We start from the raw sequence: 25,077 nt of genomic DNA, 5'->3' as shown, positions 1-25,077 counted from the left end.
CCAACACATAATAATTGTGAAACAATTATTTATATCATGAACTAATTATCAGGGAAGCAGTTAAGAAAGCCACATTTATTCCATTGTTCCTACAGCTTCTCTGGAATTCTCAAGTGCATGATAGAATTTTCTCATTTCCTCCTCAGTGTCTCTTAACTACTATTTTAAATTTATCTCTGTTGCTACGTTCTGTGTTTTGGATGAACAACTCAGTAATATCAAATTCACTAAATGTATCTAGCTAATCTAGGGTTTAGTTTGTATAGCGATTAGCTTAAATAATGAAATAAAAATATTTTTATATCTGTGACTCATCTTTTAATGGAATGTCATGCTTTTCTATTTATAAAGAAGTGTCTTATTCACAGGTTAGAATGTGATTTTTTTTTGAGAGTCTTAATAAACTCGGCTGAAATTTATTTCAATATTTGTCTTAGACTATTTTCTGTTGCTATGACAAAATATCAGAAGCTGGATAGTATATAATGAAAGGGGGATGGTATCTTATTTAGGGTGTTATTGCTGTGAGAAGACACTGTAACCACAGCAGCTCTCGTAAGAGACAACATTTAATTGGAGCTGGCTTACAGTTTATAGGTTTATCATCCAGGTGGGAAACATGGTGGCACAAAGGCAGACATGGTGCTGGAGAGCAGCTGAGAGTTCTACATCTGGGTAGGCAGGCAGCAAGAGGAGAGAGTGAGACACTAGGCCTGCCTTGAGCATTTAAAACCTCAAAGGCCATCCCAGTGACATACTTCCTTCAACAAAGCCAAAACTACTCCAACAAAGCCACATCTTCTAATAGTGCCACTCTTTGGTGACCATGCATTCAAATCTATGACTCTATCGGGGCCACTCTTATTCAAACCCCCTCAGGAGGGGTTGTAGAACTCAGTGTAGGAAGCTGGGAGTCCAGGGTTGGGTGACTTCATCTCTTTGCTGTTTATTTATTTTCCGTGTACAATGCTGTCTGCATCTATGCCTGCAAGCCAGATGAGGACATCAGATCCCAGTATAAGTGGTTGTGAACCACCATGTGGTTGCTGGGAATTGAACTCAGGACCCCTTAGAAGAGCAGACAGTGCTCTGAATCACTGAGCCATTTCTCCAGCCCCAGCTCTGTGCTTTCTATTGAGAGCTCATGATTAACATATTTCTGGGGGCTGGAGAGATGGCTTGGGGCTGGAGAGATGGCTCAGAGGTTAAGAGCACTGTCTGTTCTTCCAAAGGTCCTGAGTTCGATTCCCAGCAACCACATGGTGGCTCACAACCATCTGTAATGAGATCTGGTGCCCCCTTCTGGCATACAGGCACACATGGGGGCAGAATACTGTATAAGTAATAAATAAATCTTTTTTAAAAACATATTTCTGAAAATATAAGGGTCTCTTTATATTTCTTTTTTAAAGTCCACTTTCCTAAAGGTTCCATTGTCTCCCAGTAGTATCATCGTGGGACCTGAACCTGAAGTTCATGATCCTTTAAGAAACAGTTTTCCAACAGATGGGGCAGCACGGGGAACTGTGGAAGAGCAACTGTTCCAGCAGCTGACATCTGGGGAAGGTCTACGTGGATTCAAATTAGGCAATATACATGATGGAGCGTGAGAACTGTGTCCCTCAGTGTCAGACGACAGTAGCATCTCTGTCAGGGCCAAAGAGACAAAGAACAAAGAAGATAGCACACTCTTGCTCACTCGGCCTCAGGATGACATTCAGATTAAATACACCAATAGTTGGTGTCACTTTTCCTATGGGTCAGTACCAGAAAATCATGGCTACGTGGGTGGGACAGGGATGAAAAGTCTCCTATTAGCAAGAAAGTCTTTGCTAAGCTTGTGCCTGTGTGCTGGAGGTAGTCCTCATCTTTTGGATGCTCCCTTGCTCCTGAGACTCATCTGATATGTGTCTAGACCAGGAGGTCTCAGTGGTTCTGTCACATGCGTCTACCATGCACAACCCTACATGTAGTCCTCTATCTGGGAGCGGCTGGCCCAATCACATTCTTCTAAATTTCTCCCCTGTGACCTTTGCCCATAGGAAGCTGCCTTGCCTACATCACACATATCTCAGGTCAGTCAACATCTGTTTTCTGGTCAGTGCTAGGATGGAGTAGCTCAATCCCTTAGTGTCAGTCCTAAACCCTTCCTAAGAGCCATTCTATCCAACTCCCTAAGAATCAGCTCAGGGCTATGCACCAGCTTCTATAGCTTTGACGACGTTTGGCTTCTCCTGGACTCAGTGCAGTTTTCCTCACTGTCCTAACAGGGGTCATTCTGCCCCTCAGTATTGAATGGCGATGGCATCTCTGCCAGGAACAATGACACAAAGAATAAAGATGACAGTAGCTTCTCATGCAGCCTCAGGATGACAATTCAGATTATACCCAGACAGGTGCCAGCTTTCTCATAGATCTGAGGCAGGAAGTATGGATGTGTACCAGAAACTTCTGCATACACACACACACACACACATACACACACACACACATACACACACACACACACACACACACACACACACACACACACACACACACACACACACAAATCTGTCTTAGTACTGTTTCCCAGCAACCCAACCTAGGACAGCTGCTAATGCGACAGTGACATTTCCCCTAGTGTTACAATCCCACCACCTGTATTCACCGCAAGATGCCAGAAGAGTCTCCTGGGGTCAATTTGTAAGGAAGGATGTTGTAAAATCAAGACCTAATGGCAAGTCGTCAGTTCAGAGGAGGGGAAGTGTGGCAACATGACACTGCAGCTTTCAGTCCCCTTCCCATGGCTCTTGCACTCCTCTATGCACCAAAAGCACTATTTGCATCTCTTACACTGAGCAAAAGACTTTGGAAGAGATTCTAACACTTTAGAAGTTACTAAGATCCTGGAGAGATGGCTCCATGGTTAAAGGCATTTCTTGCTTTTGCAGGGGACCCGGGCTCAGTTCCCAGCACTCACATGATGCCTCACAAAACATATGTAACTCCAGGGGAACTCCAGTGCCAGGGAATCTGACAAACTCCTTTAACCTCTGTGAGCATCAGACACACACATGGTGCAATACATTTATGCAGACAAAACATTTATACATATAAAATAAAAGTCCATTTTTAAGCTATTAAATAATAAGACAGAAAAGGAGAAGAGGAGAGAGGAACAACTCATATTTTCCCTCCAAATATATACAAATTAAAATAAAATGGAAAGTCCATACAGGACTGGCGCTAGGGAGGGTTGAGAGCTGGGCCGGGTGAGGATTTCATGGCTGACTTGTAGCCACACAGTGTGAACTCTGCCTTCTCAGGAAGGTGGGGAGAACTGGAGAAGTGAGGCTGCTGCCTCATCAGCTACTCACTCCGGCACTGTTGACAGCAGCTTCCCTACAATTCTCTCTTTCCACCAAAAGAGGTTTTGAGATGTGCTGAAGGATGGCCGCGTTCAGTCACAGATGGAGTAAAGCGTTGTCTCTCCCCGTTTCTTTAGCTTGGTGCTAATGAAGCAGGCAGTGTTTGAAAAGTGAGCGCCTTCATATGCTTAACCTAGAAGCTTGGCTGTTAGTTTCATACAATATCTTCTTCCAGCCAGCAGGTATCCATGTTCAACCTCATGCCCAACTTACGGAAAACCTTCAGTTTTGTGTCAATGTGAGGTTTTTTCTCTTCTTCATGTGTTTCTTTATACAGCCTGCTGTGAGAAGTTCTTTAAATGTAAATAACTTGTCTCTCAAGATGTTTTTCTAAATGCGAGGCATATAATTGAAAAGTCATTCCATGAAGCTTTTCTGATCAAGCTGTAAATGAATCATAAAAACAGCACCTTGAGAGAAAGCCACCTAAGATTATTCTTGAAACTCCTGTTTTAGGCAAATTTTGCACCGGGTTCATTAACTTACCTAGAAGCCCATGACAATGAAAACACTGCAGGGTTCGTTTTCTCAGGATGTGGCCATAAGGACCACTGCTCCCCTTTAAAAATATCAGGAATTTTGGCTGAGCTTGCTTCATAAGTGGAACATTTCGAACTTAGTTTCAGGAAGCTGGCACGTCATCAGCAGAGCTTGGGTCTTCCACATGTGCTTGCCACATTCAACTCACCTGGAAGCCAGAGAACTGGAAATGCTGGCTAAGGCAATACTTCCTGTTTCTTTCAGGAGTATAGTAAAGGAGTGCCTGTTTCATTATTTTATTTAACATTTTTTTTTTTTTGAGACAGGGTTTCTCCATGTAGCCCTGGCTGTCCTAGATTTGTTCTGTAGTCTAGGCTGTCCTTAAGGTCACAGAGATCCATCTTCCTCTGCCTCCAGAGTTACTTTATTTTTTAACTAAAAAAAAAAGTCATACAGTATATTTTAATCTGTTTCTTCTCAGCCATCCCTACCCACCAAACTATGTTTTTCTAAAACAAAACAACAACAAAAAAAGAGCCTCTTCCCCTACAAAAAGGGATTTTTGATGTATTTACCAAAATAGACAAACAAAAGACCAATAAGACAAAAAGAAAATGTTTGCCCAAACAAAGAAAAATTAAACGCAAAGTATACAAAAATACCGTTGAGTTCATTTTGCATTGACCAGCTACTCCCAAGAATGAGGTCTCTTCTAGAATGTGGTTAATATACCCAGTGAGACTCCACTGAAGAAACTTGACATTCTGTTGTCAGCAGATGTCAGTTGCAAATAGCTTTGTGTTTAGTGGTGGGAGCCTGTGTCCTCTTCCCCTCCTCAGTGCTGGGATTCCACCTGACTTGACATGCTCAGGCCTTGTTCATGCTGCACAGTCTCTGAAAGCTTGTACGTGCAGCAGTCCTGTTCTACCAGGAAGACACTGTCTCCTGGCAGTCATCCACCATCTCTGGCTCTTACTTTCTTTCTACTTACTCTTCCACATAGTTCGTTAGCCCTGAGGGGACAGATCTGGTGATGGTTTCCCATTTAGGTCTGCAAGCTCCAAAGTCTCTCACTCTCTTGCATTGCTCAGCTGTGAGTCTATGTTATTTCCCATCTATGATAAGAGCAAGCATCTCTGATGATGGCTGAATGACACACTGATTTATTGGTATGGCAGAATGACATTAGGAGTCATTTTATTGTTATGTTCCTTTAGCAGAATAGTAGTATTAGGGTCTGCCCTGGCCTTGTGACCTATCCAGTGTCAGATTTTTGGCCACTTTAGCAATGTCATGTATGGGTTCCAACTCATGAAGTAGGCTTTAAATCCAATCAGCGGGTAGTTTTTAAAGACCCAGTTGTTGGCTAGGATCTATGAAACAGCAATAGTTCTACATTTTGGTTTTTGTAATCTCCACTTTAGGAAATTTATCATAAATCAACAAAATTCTGTTTAAAACTCAAGAAACACTCTACTATTCCTTTAAGCTACTTAGTTTTTTTTTTTTTTTTTTTTTTTTTTTTGGTTTTGAGTTTTTAATTCTTTGACATCGAGATGGTTGGGGAAGCAGTGTGCACATATGGAGTAGGACTGCACATAAGCTCTGGGTCACTGAGCTTATCTCTCCGTGGGCTTAGTTGCTTTTGGAAATTATCTTCAAATTACATCTGTTGCTTGTCATTGTATATATGCCTCATTTCTTTCTGTTACTATAAGTTGACATATCACATAATTCTAGTGCGTAGGTACGTTCTTGTCACTTGCTGAGTGCCTAACATAAATAAGAAATTAGATTTTTTTTTAAAAAAACCTATCATTTCAGCTGACACAATGATAGCATTTGGCAAAGCGCACTCTGAGAACTGGCACTATCAATGAAATTTCTCATTAGGATTAAGGGCATGTATGAAAGCCCAAAGCTAACATCACACTTAGTGGTAAAAGACTGAACATTTTTCCTCTGAACACCAGAAATAAGTGAGGATTTCTACTACTGGGAGCTGAATCATGTTCTTCCAAATTTTATATTTTCAAGTCTTATTTCTGCACTCTTGAGTTTAACATAAAGTAAACTTAGGTCGTTAGAGTGGATCCTTGACGCATCCTCCCTGGTGTCCTTATAGGAGAAGGAGCTTTAGAGGCACGCACAGGCAGCAGAGGCGTGCCTGCTCAGGGTGCTCACTGCATGGAAGTGTTCAGGCACAGCCTGGGAGAGAGGCCCTGGCAAAGATGCTCTGTGAGCAGCTTGTTAGTCACCTTTCTATCTCTATGACAAATGCCTGTGATGACCAACTTATAAAGACAGAAGGTTCACCTTGGCTTACTCTTTGGGGAGTTCAAGCTTATGATGTGGCAAGTCTGCGCATATCACCTATGGCCCAGGATACCAAAGCACAGACCAGTAATACAAAATTTTGTTCTTCATAGAAAATACAGAAGTACCTAAGGAACACTCAGACATACACTAAATCTATTCAGACATTAAGGAAATGCAAATCAAAGCTGCAATGAAACACTATTTGATACCAATAGGAGAGCAATACTAAAAGTCAACTGTAGAGAAGAAACCAACAAGTGCTGACAAAGACAGGAAGAAGCTGGACTCTTATAAATGCCTGGTAAGAATGTGGAGTGAACATTTGCTAGGAACATTTGCTGGTTCCTCAAACATTTACATATAATCATCATATGATCCAATGATGCCTTTTCTAGGCATTGACATAAAATATATTTAAGCAGATACCCAAGTCGCTGTGTGCCCGGGTGCACGAAGGCAGGAGAATGGACAGGTACATTCTTCGTTTATTGATAAAGAGCCAAGAACTGATTGTGCTACCATGTGGACAAACCTTCAAACATCCCACCAAACAGAAGCTAGTCACAAAAGGACACATGTAGATGATGCTGTCCACCGGGAGCATCTACAGAGTCACAGGGCTGATGCAGGAAGGCCAGGTGGGGGAGGGGCAGTGGGAAATATATGTCAGATTGGTGCAGAATATGAAGTCAGTGGAAAGGCTATTTGCACAACATTGTGGGTGTATTGAATACCACTGAATCTGTTGCGAGAATTTTACCTCAATTAATAACATATATAAGAAGAAATGTTTGCTGGTTTGGTCCTTCTTTACAGTAAAAAAAAAAGGGGGGGGGGAAGGGGTCACAATGACAGTGGATCTGATAATAAAGACAAAGGCTATTCTGCTTCTATAGATTTTGAGCTTTTGCTTATCTCTGGGGTAATCAAATTCCGTTTCATCTAGCTGAGTATTTCCTTCCGTGGCTAATCACATTCCCACACTGTATCGGTCCAAGAGTTAGAAAACATAAAGCTGATGCATTTTAGAATGGAAAACAAAAACTTGTCTTTGGTTGACTTAATTTATGATGCTTTGGACCCTAAAGTGTCACTTTTAATGGCAGCTCCCTGATTTACCTGAGGACTGGCTCCTGTGCCCAGGTTCCTGAAGCAGAGTGCCATTCTTCTCAGACAAGGTCACACAGGAGAAGGGTGCAGGCGGGAAGACAAGGATTAATACAACCTGCCAGGCTAAGATTGGTTTCTTCCTTCAGGATGTGCTTGTTGACTATGGATGTAAGAAATACTCAGCTTGTGACATCTCAGTGTTTTAAGTGAACTTTGACACTTGATTATATCTTCTATTGGATTTTACTGTTTTTGTTGTTTTTCATTGCTTTCTATTTCTATTGCATCTGTTTATTTTATTTCATGTGTCTGCATGTTTTGCTTGCATATGACACACGCATGCCTGGTGTCTGAAGAGGACATCATATTCCCTAGTCCTGCAGTTACAGATAACTGTGAACCATCATGTGAGTGCGGAAATGAACCTGGGCCCACTGAAAGAGAAGAACCCAGGTCCTCTGGAAGAGCAACCAGTGCTCTTAACAACTGAGTCATCTCTCCGGGCCTCAGTTTTTGCTTTGTGACTACCATGAACCTTACATAAAGCATCTTATAGTTATAATAATTGGCTGTATATTAATCACAACTTTAACTCAATCACATAGAAAGGCTATACTTTGACTTCCTATTCCATTCCATATTATTGTCATGATTTATATCTTTACAAATTGATGTACTTTAATTATTGAAGTTATCCTTACTTTTAATATTTTCTACCTTAACATTTTATATTAGTGGGAGTTAAATTTGACTTACAAACCACTTTGACAGCAATACAAATATTCTCAATTTGACAATAGACATATTTATGCCTGTGAGATTTACGTCTTCCCATGATTTCAAGGAATGTTGGCCAGCATTTTTTTTCATTCCTTCAAAAGAGACAACTTGAGCATTTCACAAAGGGCAGGTTTATGCAGTCCATCAACATTTGGCTATCTGGAGGACTCTCCATCTTTCCTTAATGTTCTACTCTCAGCTTTTCCGAGTGTGGTGTTCTTGGTCCGTAGTTTTCTGTCAGAACTTTGACTGTAGCACTTTGACTAAAAGCTATTTTTTTTTCTCTTTCTGCTTTCCAATAATTGTCCTTGTTTTCTATTTTGGACAATTTGGAAAACAAAATACCATGACCTAAGGCAACCAATAATTTTTTTTTAATTTGGGGCACATGGTTCCAGAGGTGGGCACATGGTTCCAGAAAGGGACACCTGGTTCCAGAAGTGGGCACATGGTTCCGGAAGGGGACACATGGTTCCAGAAGGTGACACATGGTTCCGGAAGGGGACATATGGTTCTGGAAGGGACACATGGTTCCAGAAGGGGACACATGGTTCCAGAAGGGGACACATGTTTCCAGAAGGGGGCACATGGTTCCTGAAGGGGACACGAGTCATGACCATCATGATGGGGAACACGGCAGCAGGCAGGCATGGGGCTGGATCAGTAGCTGAGCACTCACATCTCAGCCCACAAGCATAAGGTGTAGAGAGCTAGCTGACCTCACCTCATTGTCATTCTCTGTTTTCTTATAGCTCGTTGACCTTCTACTTGGTATTTTCATATTCTTTGTTAAAAATTTTCAATCTTCATTTTATTGGTATCTGCCACCGGAGTTTTTTTCCTTTTTTTTTTCCCCACCCTGATTATTTGTGGCTTTGGAGTTTGTTACTTTAACACTTCAGGAAGTGGTCACCTCCCCCTGGTGTCATTGAAAGGTTTAAAGGAAAACAGAACAAAATGAAAAAACACAAATCAAAACCAAACCAGAAGGTGAGTCGGTTCTACAGCCCAAGTCTTTTAGCTGTGGGAGGACTTGCTTGCTCTACTTGTTCCTTCTGTAGATACTAGTGCTTCTTTGTCCCTCAGCTAGATTTGGAGCTGAGAGCCTGTTATGTATTTTCATGGTGCAGAGCCCCTGCATACCCACACTTTCTTACCTTATCGTTAACCAGTAGACACTAGTTGCCGAGATGTGCATCTCCTGCCAAGGTCTGTGTGCTTTCTATAGGAGCTGGTGCAAGCTACGCACAAGGAGGTACAAGGAACTGTCCACAGAAGGGAGAATGGGCAACTGGGGGAGGCATCATTGGTTGTGGGCCTACTCGGAAGAGAATCATTGCAGGGACCATTTAGTAGACTCTGTAGACTCATTATTAGGGCCTGTGACTGGCACAGGTGCTGAAGGGCACTCTACCCTTTGTCCCTGTTCTTACCTGTTTCTGGTTGGTTTGTTTCCATTGGCTTGTTCCTTCAGTGTTTCTTGATGAGGTGAGACAGGAGCGAGCTGTCCAGGCTAGAATGCTGAAGGGCTGAGGAAACTGGGCACTTACACCTTTCTCAATTTTTCCAGGGGGAGAAAGTATAATCTATTCTTTCCTGGCACCAAGCTTTGTTAACTATCAGAGAGGCACTTCACTCATGTTGCAGGTGACACAATTTTACTCTTAAATATATATTTAAATGTTTATTAAAAACTCAAAACATCCTTTCACACACACACATATATGAATTTATATATATATATTGAATATATATATATTGAAAATATATACACATATATGTGTATATATATATATATATATATATATATATATATATATGTGTGTGTGTGTGGTTTTGGAAAGTTTATGTTTCTTCTGGTATTTTATTTAAACTTTTTAAAATTTATAGACCAAATTTAAGGGAAATTTGTATCTTTATCATATACCATTCCATTTGTGACTGTAATTATCTCTTGATTCATTCATATCATTTTTATACTCTCACAAAAACCTTATACATTCATTGTTAGGTTAATTCTTAAATACCTTTTATTAGCCAGTTCATGAGCCTTCAGCCTGAAGCACCTCTCCACAGGAAAAGTTTCTGTCCATGTCTCCTGTCACTCAGCCTGACTAGCTGAGGTAGGGCTTTCCAAGTGAGAAAGAACAGTCCTCTTCGCTGGCCTTGGCTGACTATCACCTTTGACTTTGTAAACTCTCATCAGTACCTGATAAGTGTTGAATCAAATGACTGTGTAACCTGACTGGGCCAAGTTGGTATGTTCACAAAGTCATCACAAAGCAGCTTTGACTGCTAACTTGTATCTGATTTTGTACCTTGCAATTGCTGATGGTGTGTGTGTGTGTGTGTGTATGTGTGTGTGTGTGTGTGTGTAAGATGATCTGTGTCTGAGTCCCTTACTGAATTCTCATATTTGTTCTCACAGCTGGTCTGTAGGCTCAGCTTGGCATTCTGTATGGGTACTTCTCACCATCTGTAAAGTAATCCCCTTAAACATATCAGTATGCAATCCCTGTCATTTTCTTGTTTATGACACTGCCAGGCCCTGAGTGGTGGCATTTAGATTCCTCCCTTGTTCTCTGACATCTATGGGGTTGATGTCTAAAAGCCCAGCATGAACAGGGTGCTTACCTAGTCAAGATTTGTTCAACATTTAAAGATGGTTCCTTTCATTATTACCTTCCTTAGCTATTTCTTTGGTGCTTTTGAATCTTACAAAATATTTCTTTTGTAGTATCAGAAAAAAACCTGGTATGAGTCCATTAGTATGCAAATTTCACATGGATTTTTCCTGTTGAATACATTTGCTCTTGTACAGTAAACATGACAAGGTATATTTTACTCTATTTCAATGGCTAACATTTTTTATAGTTTATGTTTATCCTCACAGTGAAACCGATTTACACTTTTTTCTTTATCTTTACTTAATTTTGAAGTTATTCTAACTTTGTAAAAGTCTTAGGCTACTTTTTTCTTATTTTTACTTTCTTAAACGTTTTTTTAAGGAGATGGTCATGGGTCCCTTCTATGAACAGCAGTGTTTTTCAATACAGTTTTCTGATTCAGCTCTTGTTTCTAAACCATGGTAATATGCCCTACAATAAGCAGTAAAGCAAGATTTCTTTATAGTGAACTTTAATGTGTACCTTCCAATTATATAATATTGCAAGGGAACTAAGATGTTTATAATAATATCAGAATTACATCTCCTCGCTTCTGAGCAGGTCTAGGTGCTTCCTTGCGGGTGGCATGTGAGACTCTCTCACACTTTGGTGCTTTTTTCTCAGGACACACAGGACGGTTGCTGCAGTCCCTGTGCATCACCAGCCTCTCCTTCCTACTCCTGCACATCATTTTCCACATCACACTGGCCAGCCTGGAAGCTCAGCACCGCATCGCACCCGCGTACAACTGTGAGTACCAGCCTTGTGCTTCCCCTCGGATGTGCATGCAGTGAAGCTGCCTGTCATCACACACTGTGAATTCATTGTGATTTTGGTCATTTAGCAATCTAATTAAGAATAATATGGTGTGTATGTATGTGTGTGTGTGTGTGTGTGTGTGTGTGTGTGTGTGTGTGTGTGTGTGTGTGTCTATATGCAGGATTTGCCATGGAAAATGAGGTTGTGAATCAAACCATGGATCCCCAACTTAGATATTGGAATCCTATATGATTGTAAAACATAACTGTTCATCTTAATCTAAAAATCAGGATTTGCATAGATCCCTTGCATGGATTGTGACAAGCACAAGGTAGCATTTGTTATGTCTATGGGAAATAGCATGATGCATACCACTTATTTTCAAATTGGGAGGTTTTCAGTTGATATTTCTCAGGAGGCAAATGTCTTACTCAGAGTGTGAACTTAAGATCTTAGAAAGTTAATATACTTACTCTTTGCTCAGCTATTATCTTCCCAAAGTAAACCCTACTTCAGTTCCAGTAGAGTTTGTATTTGTCTCTTGAAAAAAATAAGCGTTTTAAGTAGATGGAATCCAATCCATGTGTTTTTAGTTAAAACTAAAGACACCCTGAGATATTTGAAGTAGACTGTAATAACAGTTTGACCTGTCAATTTTTCTTTGAGAAGCCCAGTTGTGGCTTTGAAATTTCCTGAACTTTCATGAGCACAAGTATAAGGGTTAGGAAGTAAACATGCCTTCCCTGTGAAATAAAAAGATCAGAATTCCTCATGCATCAAAGAACATTAACTTAAGTACAGTGTGGGACTCTGTGATGGATTTTTACAGTCATGAATTATTCATTAGCCCCCCTGTACAACTTCAAACATGTGTAGAACTAAAGATTTAATAGGTTCAAAATTCTTTTAATAGCAATTCAATTCCTGCCCAAATTGTATTTTTACTCTAAAATGCAATGTAAAATTACCTGAAAATCAGATTTTAAAATACAAATTTTATTTATTTTAAAATAAAATTTATCTCTTAAGATAGGGATTGTTTTTTCTTTAAGCTGGTCAGTAATGCATACACCATAAAATCTACCCAACATAAACACAACGCCAAGAGGTTTCTTAGCATATTCAAAACTTGAGGCAAGTATTAATAATACTAGTTTAAAACACAGTCTTCATCTCTAAAGACTTCCCACACACATGGAGAGGTACCCCCAATGTCCTTTTGCAAACACTGTCATGTTGCTGAGAGACGCAGAAGGCCCATCAGGTGCATCAGCTGATGAAATGCACTGCCTTTTTGGACTCCATATGGGCTTTTCTGTATTTGCCTTCGTTGAAGCTTTCCCACAGTTCTACAGAGGTACAAAATGCAACATGAAATGACAGTGTGCGACTATCTCTTTGCATTTATAAATGTGTTTACTCTGAGTATGTTCTCTCCTAGGCAGGGATGCTTCGGGTGGGACTGTAATGTAATGGCATCTATCCGTGCCCCTATTTCCCTGGGTTTAGGAGAAAAGACAAACCTCCTTGTTGTGGTCAGTGCTGCTCTTTTCCCCCTCACCTTTCTTGTGGGTTAGAGCCGCCTGCCACATCACTTCCCACATATATGGCTATGACCTCATTAGAGGCATCTGCTATTAGCATGTAAATTGCAGTGCAGTGTAACCTGCTCCTGGAGTCTAATGAGTTTCCCTCTCCCCCCACCCTGAATCCCTGGCCTTCATGTTCCTGGATGGAAGCAACCAATGGAGGTCTTATTAGCAAGCTTTAGTCTCACAAAACTAAATTCCAGCTCGAAGTTTATTTGGATCAAAGTCAAGGTTCCATTTTGAAGTTCCAGTGTTTTTGATGAAGTAACCAAGGGATTGGTTTAAAAAAAAAAAAAAAAATTCGAGGTTTCAAAACTCAAATGATTTCCTTCCAGCCATGGGCACCTTGAAGGTGAATTTATAGACGTCATAAATTTCTTCTGAAAAATCTTGCAGCTTTCTGGGCTGGGGCTGGCTCATCGGGTGCTGTAGGATTGTGCCAGTTCAGTTTCCTGAGTAATGTTAATATTAATACATTCCTGAAAGGGGATGAAAGAGGCGCACAGACTTCAGAGCTTCGCAGCTCGTTTAGTGTCCAGGGTCAGCATGGATGAGGTGAAAGCCTAGAGAATGTTTCATGGGCAAATTACAGGAACTCCTAAAAATGCAGCGAGGCTGGAAAATAGGGACACTGGCTTTTCATTCAGAGTTGGCTTCCCATTCCGAGGTGGTTGTTTGTCTAGCAGATGGAGCAATGATTTCACCGTCAGGGCTGAAAACACAAAGGCTGTTATTTATATGTAGGTATAAATGTAGATTTAAACACCAAACTTTTATTATTTTTGAATGATCATCATCATCATCACCACCATTAGTAGCAGCAGTAATAATAGTAGTACTAGCAGCAGCAGCAGCAGCTTGTTTTTTTTTTTGTTTTGTTTTGTTTTGTTTTTTTTCAAGACAGCTCTTTGAAACAGCCCTGCTGGTCTTGGAACTTGCTCTGTAAACCAGGCTTCTCATGAACTCACAGAAATCTGCCTACCTCTGATTCCCAAATGCTAGGCTTAAATGTGTATGCCACCATGTCTGGCCTTTTTGAAATTAATTAATTAATTTTGTGTGCATTGGTGTTTGGCCTACATGTATGTCTGTATGAGGGTGTTAGATTCCCCTGGAATTGGAGTTAAAGACAGTTGAGAGCTACCATGTGGGTGCTGGGACTTGAGTCAAGGGCCACTAGAATAGCAACCAGTGCGTTTAACTGCGGAACCATAGCTCCACCCTGACATCAAGTTTTTAAGTGAAAAGACAAACACTCTTTTGATCATCAATGTTCCACAGGGTGAGCACTTTTCCCTGTCTTCAAGATGCTAGTAGCAAGAGGAGAAAATGTCTCTAGCCAGTGGTGTTCAAATCCAAGACCACCAAGAGCTCATGTTTGTATACTAATTCTGATTTCTTAATGACTTCTTTCTCTACGTTAAATTCATACCCTCACCCCATTGTGGCAAAAGCCTCCTGCCTCTCTTAGGAATCCAAAACACGTGTTTGGGGGACAACAGTAGCATTTATAAATATTGAGCCCTTGAAAGCCCTCCTCCCCCTGGAGTCCTGTGAATATTAACTGGAAACAGTGAAGAGGTTTTCTTTCAAGCCACCATCATTTATTTTTATGTTTATTTTGTGGGTTGGCAAATTTCTTAAAGGTGCCATTGTACAGAACTGAAACATAATTCTCTCTCTCCCTTCCTCCCTCCTTCTCTCCCTCTCTTTCTTTCTCCCTTATCTCTCTCTCTCTCTGTTTCTTTCTCCCTCTCTCCCTCTCTTTCTTTCTCCCTCTCTCTCTGCACCCTCTCCTCTCTCTCTCTTTCTTTCTTTCCCTCCCTCCCTCCCCCTTTTCCCCTCCCTCTCTCTCCCTCTCCTTCCCCTGCTCTCTCTTCTCTCCTCTCTCTTTCCCCTTCCCTTCCCCCAAACAGTGTTTCTATTGCTAAGCGAGAAATCAGTGGGACAGGACAACATCTGTAAATCACCCCCGAATGTGCTGTACCAGTAACTAAAATATTTTCATTCTGTCAGAACCATGCTACTTAAATAAATGTGAATCTGGCTTTGATTATGTCACTGCTGGTTACACAGAAGTGCTGTGTCTGACTCTGTGGTAGATATGTAGCTATGTTATGTCAAAGAAATTTCCAAGACAGGCCAGTCTGGATTCCCATGCTGTACAAAGGCAAAAGCATGCTTTAATTGAAAGACATTTCCTAGTTTCAAAACTATGCAGGAGAATTTCTGATGCTACTGACTACATGCGGAAGCTCACCCCCAGGGCAACTACTAGCCTAGGACTCTAGAGGTCATGTCATTCTGGTTCCAGTGACTATTTTCCCCCTACAGAGAGGATTCACTCTACGTCATGTCATTGAGGGTGTTCTGTGTGGCTCTCTAACATTGTCTCACCAGGTCTTTAGGACTAGCAGGGCTGCACATCTGGACAGCTGTGGTCTTTGCAGGCAAATGCTTTGCCTGAGGCAGTGAGTAGGAGCTTTTATGCCAGGCTCCACCTAGCCAGCGGTGCTGTCAAATCGTTTCATACACAGAATGGCAGGTCCAGTTAGCAGGCCAAACCTTGCCCCATAAGGCTGTTTATTCTACTTCCATCTCCAGGGATGTCTTTTTCTTATATAAATACAGAGCCGAGTGTACAGGAATCACTGAGGCAGGGACTGTAATAATGAAGAAATAGGCTCTGTGGGGACAGGAGAGCTGTGGGAAGCCATTGTACATCTGAACTGTACACCCTGCCCTTGCACCTACACATTCTCCACACATAACAAAACTCAGTTGCACACCCAGACCGAGCACCTCCTCCCTCATTCACGCATCACACATCTTCGCTATACACCCAGCCCAGCACCTACTCCCCAGCCCTGTGCCGAGGCTTGACTCTTTACACATCGTGGGCAAGTACTCACCGCTGGTTCTGCTCTTGAGTTGTAATCTTGAGAACTGACCTGTTGGGGCCTTTGTCTCCTCCCCCTCTTTTTGGAGCTCCCTACTTCCCTGGTGTTTAGGATAGCTTCTTCCTGTCAAGCCTCCAGCTACACTTTGGATATTTGTAATCTCTAAGGACTTAAGTGACTGGAGTTCACTCCACAGCCCTCTCTTGTACATGTATGAGTCTTTTAACGGCAGTATTCATAGTTGGGTCTGCTGTCCCCTAATGGTCCCCTAATAATGTCCCCTAATGTCTGCTAATAATCTCAGATCATTAAGGTCTATTTTGCCCATTCAAAGAGGACATGCTACTTGGCCTATGGGCATGCATCTGAGAAAGGTCTTAGCAGTGTTTTCCTCCCATGTTCTTTCATCCCACAACATGTTCAGCACTGAGATTCAACTGATGAAGCACCTATTTGTGACAGTAGTGCTGGTGGGTCAGTGATGTCACCTGTTACCCCATCAACCCGCTGGCTGTGGGATGGAGGACAAAGGAGTCCTTTGTCTATATGCAGTGGCTCCCTCACAAGTCTTTTCACTGACTTGGCATTCAATGATGCAGCTACAAACTTCACATGGGCTTTGCTAATCCCTAGTCCCTTTAGCTAAATCTGGACCCTTGGGGCTATGTCTATCTGATGGGTCTGTTCTGACAAAAATAACTATATTGTCAAATGAGGTTTTTTTAAATTTTTTTTATTAATTTATTCTTGTTACATCTCAGTGGTTATCCCGTCCCTTGTATCCTCCCATTCTTCCCTCCCTCCCATTTTCCCCTTATTCCCCTCCCCTATGACTGTTCCTGAGGGGGATTACCTCCCCCTGTATATGCTCATAGGGCATCAAGTCTCTTCTTGGTAACCTGCTGTCCTTCCTCTGAGTGCCACCAGGTCTCCCCCTCCAGGGGACATGGTCAAATGTGAGGCACTGTTAAAGTCTAGGCTCACAACCATAAATATAAGATTTTTTTTTTAATTTTTGTTCTTATATGTGTGAATAATGTGGGTGAAAGAGTTGACGTGTGTGAACTGGAAGGTAAAATACAGGAAAAGTTGTGTACAATGTTTTTTTTTAAGTATGCTTTGGCATAGTTTTCTGCTGCCTGCTATCATTAGGCGAGTTGCTGGAATACTTGGGGAACTGGCACCCTGGCAGATCTTGCTCTTGTATCCTGTCCTTCTTGCCTCCTCTTCCCCTGGTTCATTCATTCCTTGACTCAGATGCCATAGACAAGCCCCTTTCTTTTCCTTAGAGGTTGCTCTTCCCCTATCCCCACCCCCAGTATCCCCTCACTGTCCTGGAGAGATGGCTCAGTAGTTAAGATCACTCACTAGCTGTTCTTCCAAAGGACGCTGGTTCAAATCCCAGCACCCACATGGCAGCTCACAACTGTCTGTAATTCCAGTTCCAAGGCATTTGACATGCTCACACATCCATACATGGAGGCAGAACACTAATGTAAATAAAATTGAAACACTATCTAGTTTAGAATCCTCTCATCCTCTCATCTGTCTCAAAGCTTGCCACTCAGCTCATGCTCAGGGAAGTACATAATAAACATATCACTCAGCATTTCTTGCTTTTTCTGTCATATAAGATTCTAGAAGAAAGGAAAGGGAACCAGCATTTCTATGCCAAGCCAACTATTTTTCTACCACTTATATCATCTAATTTAATCTTTTACACATGTCTTAGAGATTAAACAAAGGATTAAATCAGGCGATGTAGGTGGTAGCGTGTTACTGCCCTATCACTAATGGAGATAGTAGGTCCCAGGGGCACAGAAAGTGTTATGTTGGTCCTCTCCATTAGGAGAAGAGCCAGCATTCTAATTCAGGTCTCTGGACCCTAGAATGCATATTCTAATATGCTCTGAAGCTTAGGTTACTGGGAATTTTTTTATGGAGTTGAGTGTTGGAGAATAAGATTAGAATGCAAAAATGTTGGAGATTATGCTGAAGGTGAAAGACAGGTAAGCTTACACACTAACACCAATTAGAGTGTTAATGGTCAGAAGTGACTGACTCTGCTTTATTCTGCAGATGATATTGGCTACTGAGATGATCTTTGCCCCCTCAGAGGTTCATGGGTATTCTCATATGTGGTCTGATGAGATGAACCACATTTACACTCCTCTTTGCCTACATTTTCCATGACACCTCCTCACATGTGTATCCAGCCACAGCCCTCTATCAATGTGCTTATAGCCAGGGTCTTGTGGTCTGCACTTGATTTGGATCTGTAGGTTTGGATAATGCCATATTTGAATAGGAATAGCCCTCATAGAATCATGTTGTATGAATACTTTGCCACAGCGAATGGCGCTGTTAGGAGGTGTGGCCTTACTGGAGGAAGTATGTCATTGTAGAGGCAGGATTTGAGGTCATATATGCTTAAGTTGTGCCTATTGTGGGACACAATCTCCTTCTGCTGCCAGCTGATCAAGATGTAGAACTTTTGGCACCTCCAGCACCATACCTGCCCTCATACTGCTATGCTTCCTACCATGATGATAATGGGCTAAACCTCTGAAACTGTAAGAGAGCCCCAATTAAATGTTTTCCTTTATAAGAGTTGCCCTGATCATGGTGTCTCTTCACAGCAATGAAACCCTAAGACAGATGTGAAATGTTCCCACAGGCTCATGATTTAAAACAGGCTTTGGGGGAAGTGATTGGATCTTATAGGCTCAGACCTACCCAATGGGCCAATCTCTTGATGGATTCATAACATAGCGGTACCACCAGGAGATGGGAAGAGGTAGGGGCTTCCTGGTGGAAGAGGATGCTCAGGGCTTACTCTGGAAAGACAAGTATTGTCCCCTCTGCCCTGGCTGTTCCTTCTCTCTGCTTTCTGGATACAGTGAGGTAAGCTGCTTTGCTCTGCAATGACCTTCAGGCATAGTGTCTCCCTCACCATGATCCAAAGGCTTGGGAGCCAACCACCCAAGGACTAAAGCCACTAAAACTGTGAGTGGATTGAGTCCTCCTTCCCTTTTAGTTGTTATTTCAGCTGCGTTGACACAAGGACAGTGTTACAATCTGCAGCACCCACTAAAAGACCTGCTGTTTGTTAAAATGAAAATATTGTGTTTACTTCCAGATAGAATGTATCTCTAAGTCCCCAAAGGCAGAAGTATCCTGACTTGATCTGGGTTTGGGTTCTGCCTAGACACTAGATCTCTTTCCTTGAATGTCATTATCAGTCAACACAAAGTAAGATGACATTGAAGAGTTCCAGCACACAGTGAGTTTCCTTTTCTCTTACTCTGTCTCATGGTTCCCCATACCCAATGTTCACTCTCTCTCTCTCTTGCTTCCACTCACTACTTTGTGTTTGTAATACATCTTTTTATTTCTAAGCTTTTCTGTAACTCAGCAAGATAATACTGCCCATCTTTGATTGCTCACTGTATTCTGAATGTATATTATTTATATCTCAGATTTATGGTCTAGTCTTGCAGCATCTTCATTCTTCTCTTCATTTGCAGATAGTCGTTGAGCATTAGGAGATTTGAGTTATCATTAGATGTTTTTACAAAGGACATCTAGATGGATGATGCCAGTGTGAGGTGATCAAGAGAAACCCATTTCACAGAGCTGCATGCATGTAGGCCAAGGGCTCCTTGAGAAGCTGTGTATCTGTTCCTCTTTCCACCATGGCTGTTTTATCCAGGCTCCCACTACCAAATCTAGCATGCTTCAGATTTCTCTTTTATACCTCTATAGCCACCTGCATTTTGTTCTGTGTCCACCCCTCATGTCTTGTTACCATTTCTTTCCCAAGACACTTTAACAATCCCTCAGGCAGATTAGCACAGATGCCTCTGGGGTCCCCAAACACTGTATGTACCAGTCATGGCACTTGTCCTGTCGAAACATTGAGTTCCTATGTACTCCCACTGGAACAGGATTGAATTGAGGGTCCAAATTCTCATGCTTCATTCATTCTTGGTACCCCGAGCTACTACCGGGGCTGACACAATGCTATACCAATCGTTTGTAGAAGAGTGAATCAACAAATTGAAATCCACCAAATGGGAAATGAACTCGTGAAAGGATGAGCCTTAGTGATGCTCTTAAAAACACTGCACAGTGCTGACATTGAACCTGTGACCTCACACATATGAGCGGAGATTTATATCTCCAAGCCTCCTTTTAATTTTGAGACAGTTTCGCTACACTGCTTAAGACAGTCCTCCTCTCCCAGCCTTCCGAGGACCTCGATTTGTCAGGCCTGGGTCCCATGCTTTGTTTGGTGACCAGTTTTTGGTGATACTCTTCCACCCAGGCTTAGCCCTGAGCTATGAATGAGAGCAGCTGCCATAGGTCAAACCCTGTCCCCAAGCACTCTGCTCTCACCACTGTCCTCTGTAGTGTTCCCATGTCTCCTCTTTTCAAGTCAGGAGGAAACAAGCATATTTTACTTTCCTTTAAAATTACTTATCAGATTAAGTTACTTGGTAATTATTTTCTTTTCATAAAGGAATTTTGTGCTGCCATTTTCATCTGGGTAAAGCAAGGAGGGAAATACTGTCCCAAGCGTGAGTGAGGTTCAGCAAGGAAGCTCATAATTTCAGGAAGGTGAGAATGCTTCCAGTGTGTGACAGTCATCCCCAATACTCATGGGCTCCTACATCAAGCCCACCAGTTCTTGTCAGCTAAGTCACAGGGCATGGAGTCTAAAGTGATTCAGGATTGATTTTGCTTGCTTAAATAACAATTTCCCTGGCCTCGGTTTCATGATTCAGCATTTCTAGTGTGAATTATTTACAATAAAAGCACTAAGGCGAGTCTGTGTGGTATGGGAGTAAACTCAAACTCAAATTATAGACAGAGGGCACAAAACCATAACTGTATGTTTCCAATTTACCGTACAACTGAAGGACATTTTAAGGGCATGGTGGAAGCCACAAAATTGGACTAAGTATAGTCATGATGTTCCAGAAACTGTTCACTTGTGTGACACAAGCTTAACTGTTCTTCAGACTTGTGTACAAAGCAGTGGGTGTTGCAGAGCTTAGATCTGTGGGTTCTCACATGAGACATCCTTCCACACAAGCAGGAGTTTGGCAATTTAAACAGACAATTCTCTTTTTCTTACATTTTAGAGGTCAGGAAGATTTGCTTGTACAATCCACGTTGTGTATTCATTTTTAGAGACATTTTATTGTTTCTTGGTGATTCCTATTACGGAATATGAAAATACGTAAGATTGTTTATGTTAAAATATTACTGTAAGATTGCTATGGGCATATATAAAAATGAATCTTCACGGAATGTTTGTAATTTAGATGTTTGCTCACATGCAGAACACTAGTGATCATTGTTGTTATGGATTTCTTTATCTTCTATTTTTCTTTAACACACTGTTTGTAATATCTGATATGTAAATGGGCACTTCAAGGAGGAGCTTGATTTTCGAAGCCGGTGTATAGCTAGAGTTAAGTGCTAGCATTGCAGGCCTGTATCATCCATCACACCTGCAAGGGAAATCATTTTCCAAGAGCCCAAGGCTATTGTAAATAAACAGTTCAGGTGGAGTAGTGGTGGCACATGCTTTTAATCCTAGCACTTGGGAAGCAGAGGTAGGGATAGCTCTATGAATTCGAGGCCAGCCTGGTCTACAGAGTGAGTTACAGGAGAGCTAGGGCTACACAAAGAAACCCTGTCTCAAAAAACCAGAAGAAGGGGAGAGAGGAGAAGGGGGAGGAAATGAAGAAAAAAAGAAGAGAAGAAAGAACAAACAGGTTGACTGGGGTAAGATACGATGACAGAAGCCTGCCAATCTTCCTGTGATGATCTTCTTCCTAGCAACAGAGAACAATAAAAGCAATGCAAACATGACCCCAAACACAGGCATTCTAACTGAGATAGAAACATACATTTCCTCTGAGAGATTTGGGTGATACATTTATGTTTGCATGTTATATTCCAAACATTTTTTTTTTTAAAGTTTGTTTGTTTTCAGTTTAGTTTACTTGTATACAATGTATTTTGACCGCATCTACACCCACTTCCCTATTCTGGCTCCCTCAACTTGATCATGACAAATGATTGTTTGTATGTGATCTTGAATTCAGTTTGCCAGTATTTTATTATAGGATGTGTGTGTGTGTGTGTGTGTGTGTGTGTGTGTGTGTGTGTGTGTGTGTGTGTGTGTGTGTGTTCACTCCATCGGACACATGTCATAATTTGGCTTTGGTAGAAAGGTGGTAATGGCTTCATGAGAGGAGTTTGGAAGTCCACCTTCCTATTCTTTTTATGGAATAATATAAGTATTATTGCTGGTGATCCTTCTTGGAAGTTCTGGTAAAATTCTGCAGTGAATCTGTCTGGTGTGGAGCATTTGTTTTTAGTTGGGAGAAGTTTTATTACTGCTTCATGCTTGCTTCTGAGTATAGGTCTGCCTTAGTTAATTTTCTATGGCTGTGATAAAACATCATGACCAAAAGCAACTTGGGGAGGAAAGGGTTGATTCCAGCTTGCAGCTCTCAGGTCACACTCCACCATCCAGTGAAGTCAGAGGAGGAACTTCAGTTAGGAAGTGGGAAGTAAAGGCTGACAGAGGCCATGGATGCATCCTGCCTAGTGGCTGGCTTTCCATGGCTTTCCCAGCCTGCTTTCTTATTGTACTCAGGACCAAGAGCCCATATGTGACACCAGCCATAGTGAGCTGGACCTTCCCACATCATCAATCAAGAGAATGCAGCACCGTGGACTTGTCCACAGGCCAACCTGGTGTGAACATTTTCTCAATGTAAGTTTCCTTTTCCAAAACGACTCTAAGTTGTATCAAGCTGACGGAAATTTACCAACTCAAGCCTTGTTAAAATTATGAGCATATACAGGGGGAGGTAATCCCCCTCAGGAACAGTCATAGGGGAGGGGAATAATGGGAAAATGGGAGGGAGGGAAGAATGGGAGGATACAAGGGATGGGATAAACATTGAGATGTAACAAGAATAAATTAATTAAAAAAACACTTTAAAAACAAAAAAATTATTTAATTTCTCATGGCTTAATTTTGGTAAGACATGTGCATTTGGAAATTCATCCATTTCTCTTAGATTTTCCAATTTAGTAGAATAGATGAAGTTTTTTAAAATGCAGATTTCATTGGTATTTATTGCAAGAGCTCCCTTTTCATCTCTTTCTCTTTAAAAAAAAAAAAAAACTTGGGTCTTCTCTCTTTTGGCTAATTCAGCTAAGATTTTGTTAATTATGTTTATCTTTTCAAAGAACAGACTTCATATTTATTCTGTTCTTAAATGTCTCTTCCTGTCTATTGCTTTGGCATTGAATTCATTCGTGGTTGTCCAAGGCAGTAAAATACATCGCTAAGCTCTCTGAGATTTCTCAAAGCTTTTGATGTAGGAAATTATGACAATATTCCTCTTATAAATGCCTTCACTGTGTCCCGTAGTAGAATTTGCTATGTTGTCTTGTCAGTTTCATTAAATTCTAGGAATTCTTTTTATTTCCTTCCTAAGTTTTCACTTTTCATCATTCAACTGCACATTGTTTAATCTTCATGAATTTGTGTGCTTTCTTCGGTTTCTCTCCCTGGTGACGTCTAGCATCATTTCATTGTAGTCAGAGAGTATGAGATATAATTTAAGTCTTTCTAGCTTTGCTGAGGCTGACTACATGTCATAATATGCGGTCTGTTTTGGAGAAGTTCCACACACTGCTGAGAAAAACATGAATTTTGTAGTGTTCGGGTGCTATGTCTGGAGAAGTCTGTTAGGTCCGTTTGCCATGTAGTTTCCCTTAACTTTGATGTTCCTCTGTTGTCATCTTTTGTCCTGGTGACAGTGGGACACTGAAACCTTTCACTCTTGCTGTGTTGGATTCACATCTAGAAATATTTGTTTTTAATGAAGCTGAGTGTACCTGTGTTCCATACGTACATGCTTAGAACTGTCATATTGTCTTGAATGTGGAAAGAACTTCATTTCTTGTAACTAGTTTTAGTTTGAGATCTATTTTGTTTGATATTAGAATAACTATGCTAGCTTGTTTTCTAGTTCTATTTGCTTGGGTTGCCTTCTTTTCATCCGTCTTGTGATATTTTCTGTCTTTGACAATAAGGTTTGCTTCTTGCAGGCAGCAGAAAAGATGAGTCTTGCTTTTTTTAAATCTAGTCAAAATCTGTGTCTTCTTATTGGTGAGCTGAAACCATTCATAGTCAGATTAATTTATTTAAAATGTATGCATTGGTTTCTGTAATTTTTTTCATTTTATGGTGTTTTCTTAGACTTGTTTTGATTAACTGCTCTGGCATTATGTGTTTTCCCCTTTGCCTGTGTGGAGTGTTTAATCCCTTTTTTCTGTCTGAAGCATTTCGTCTAGTATTCTATGTACAGCTCACTTCCTGGTAATGTATTCCTTTAGTCTGTTTTTGCAATAGGAAGGTTTTATTTCTCCTTCTATTTTAATAGATAGTTTCATTGGGTATAATATTCTGAGCTTGGCAGTTGTGACTTTCAGAACTTGTAATACATCTTTCCAGACCTTTGGCCTTAACAGTTTCCATGGTTAATTCCAAGGTGTCTGCCTTTCCATGTAACTTGGCTTTCTGTCACCTTTCTTCCTGCCCCCATCCTACATTTTTTGTTTGTTGTTTGTTTATTTGAACGTGAAAGTTGATATTCTTCTTGGAAAATATTCTGATTGAGCTTGTAAAACATACAGTCAAGTAGTAAATGTAGGTCTTAGAGGAGTCCACATGCCAGTAACAGACCATGAGCTAGCATCTAGAGATGAGTGTAGTCAGGGTGAGCTGTGATACCTATGTGTGGCTTAGGACTACAGTGTAAAACTAATAACTAACTTTTGTCATGGTAGTAAGTGGTATGCCATTGTCTTCTAGACTTAGTTTAATTTCTATTATAAATCTTTTATGATCTGTGTTTTGAGATGAATTAAGTCACTGTGGAAAAAAATATCATAGTACATACCATAAAACCTGCTATTTTAGGAGATGTGCTCTGCCATGTCCACACACAGCTCCAAGGACTGGCCT

General features: G+C 41.1%; 1 protein-coding gene across 3 annotated transcripts in view; it reads left to right on the top strand.

Annotated features, from left to right (window-relative positions):
* Piezo2 (piezo type mechanosensitive ion channel component 2) overlaps nucleotides 1-25,077 on the top strand; it is a 360,353-nt gene that overhangs the window by 137,723 nt on the left and 197,553 nt on the right. For all 3 annotated transcript variants that reach the window (XM_051163421.1, XM_051163420.1, XM_051163419.1), the window contains exon 3: nucleotides 11,390-11,515. In XM_051163421.1, coding sequence (XP_051019378.1) covers nucleotides 11,390-11,515 — 126 coding nt within the window. The remainder of the gene's footprint in view (nucleotides 1-11,389; nucleotides 11,516-25,077) is intronic.

This window comes from Acomys russatus, chromosome 20 (genome assembly GCF_903995435.1).
Source record: "Acomys russatus chromosome 20, mAcoRus1.1, whole genome shotgun sequence".
Lineage (NCBI taxonomy): Eukaryota > Metazoa > Chordata > Mammalia > Rodentia > Muridae > Acomys > Acomys russatus.
The sequence above is the reverse complement of the archived record's forward strand: the minus strand, read 5'-3'. Positions and strand labels throughout refer to the sequence as shown.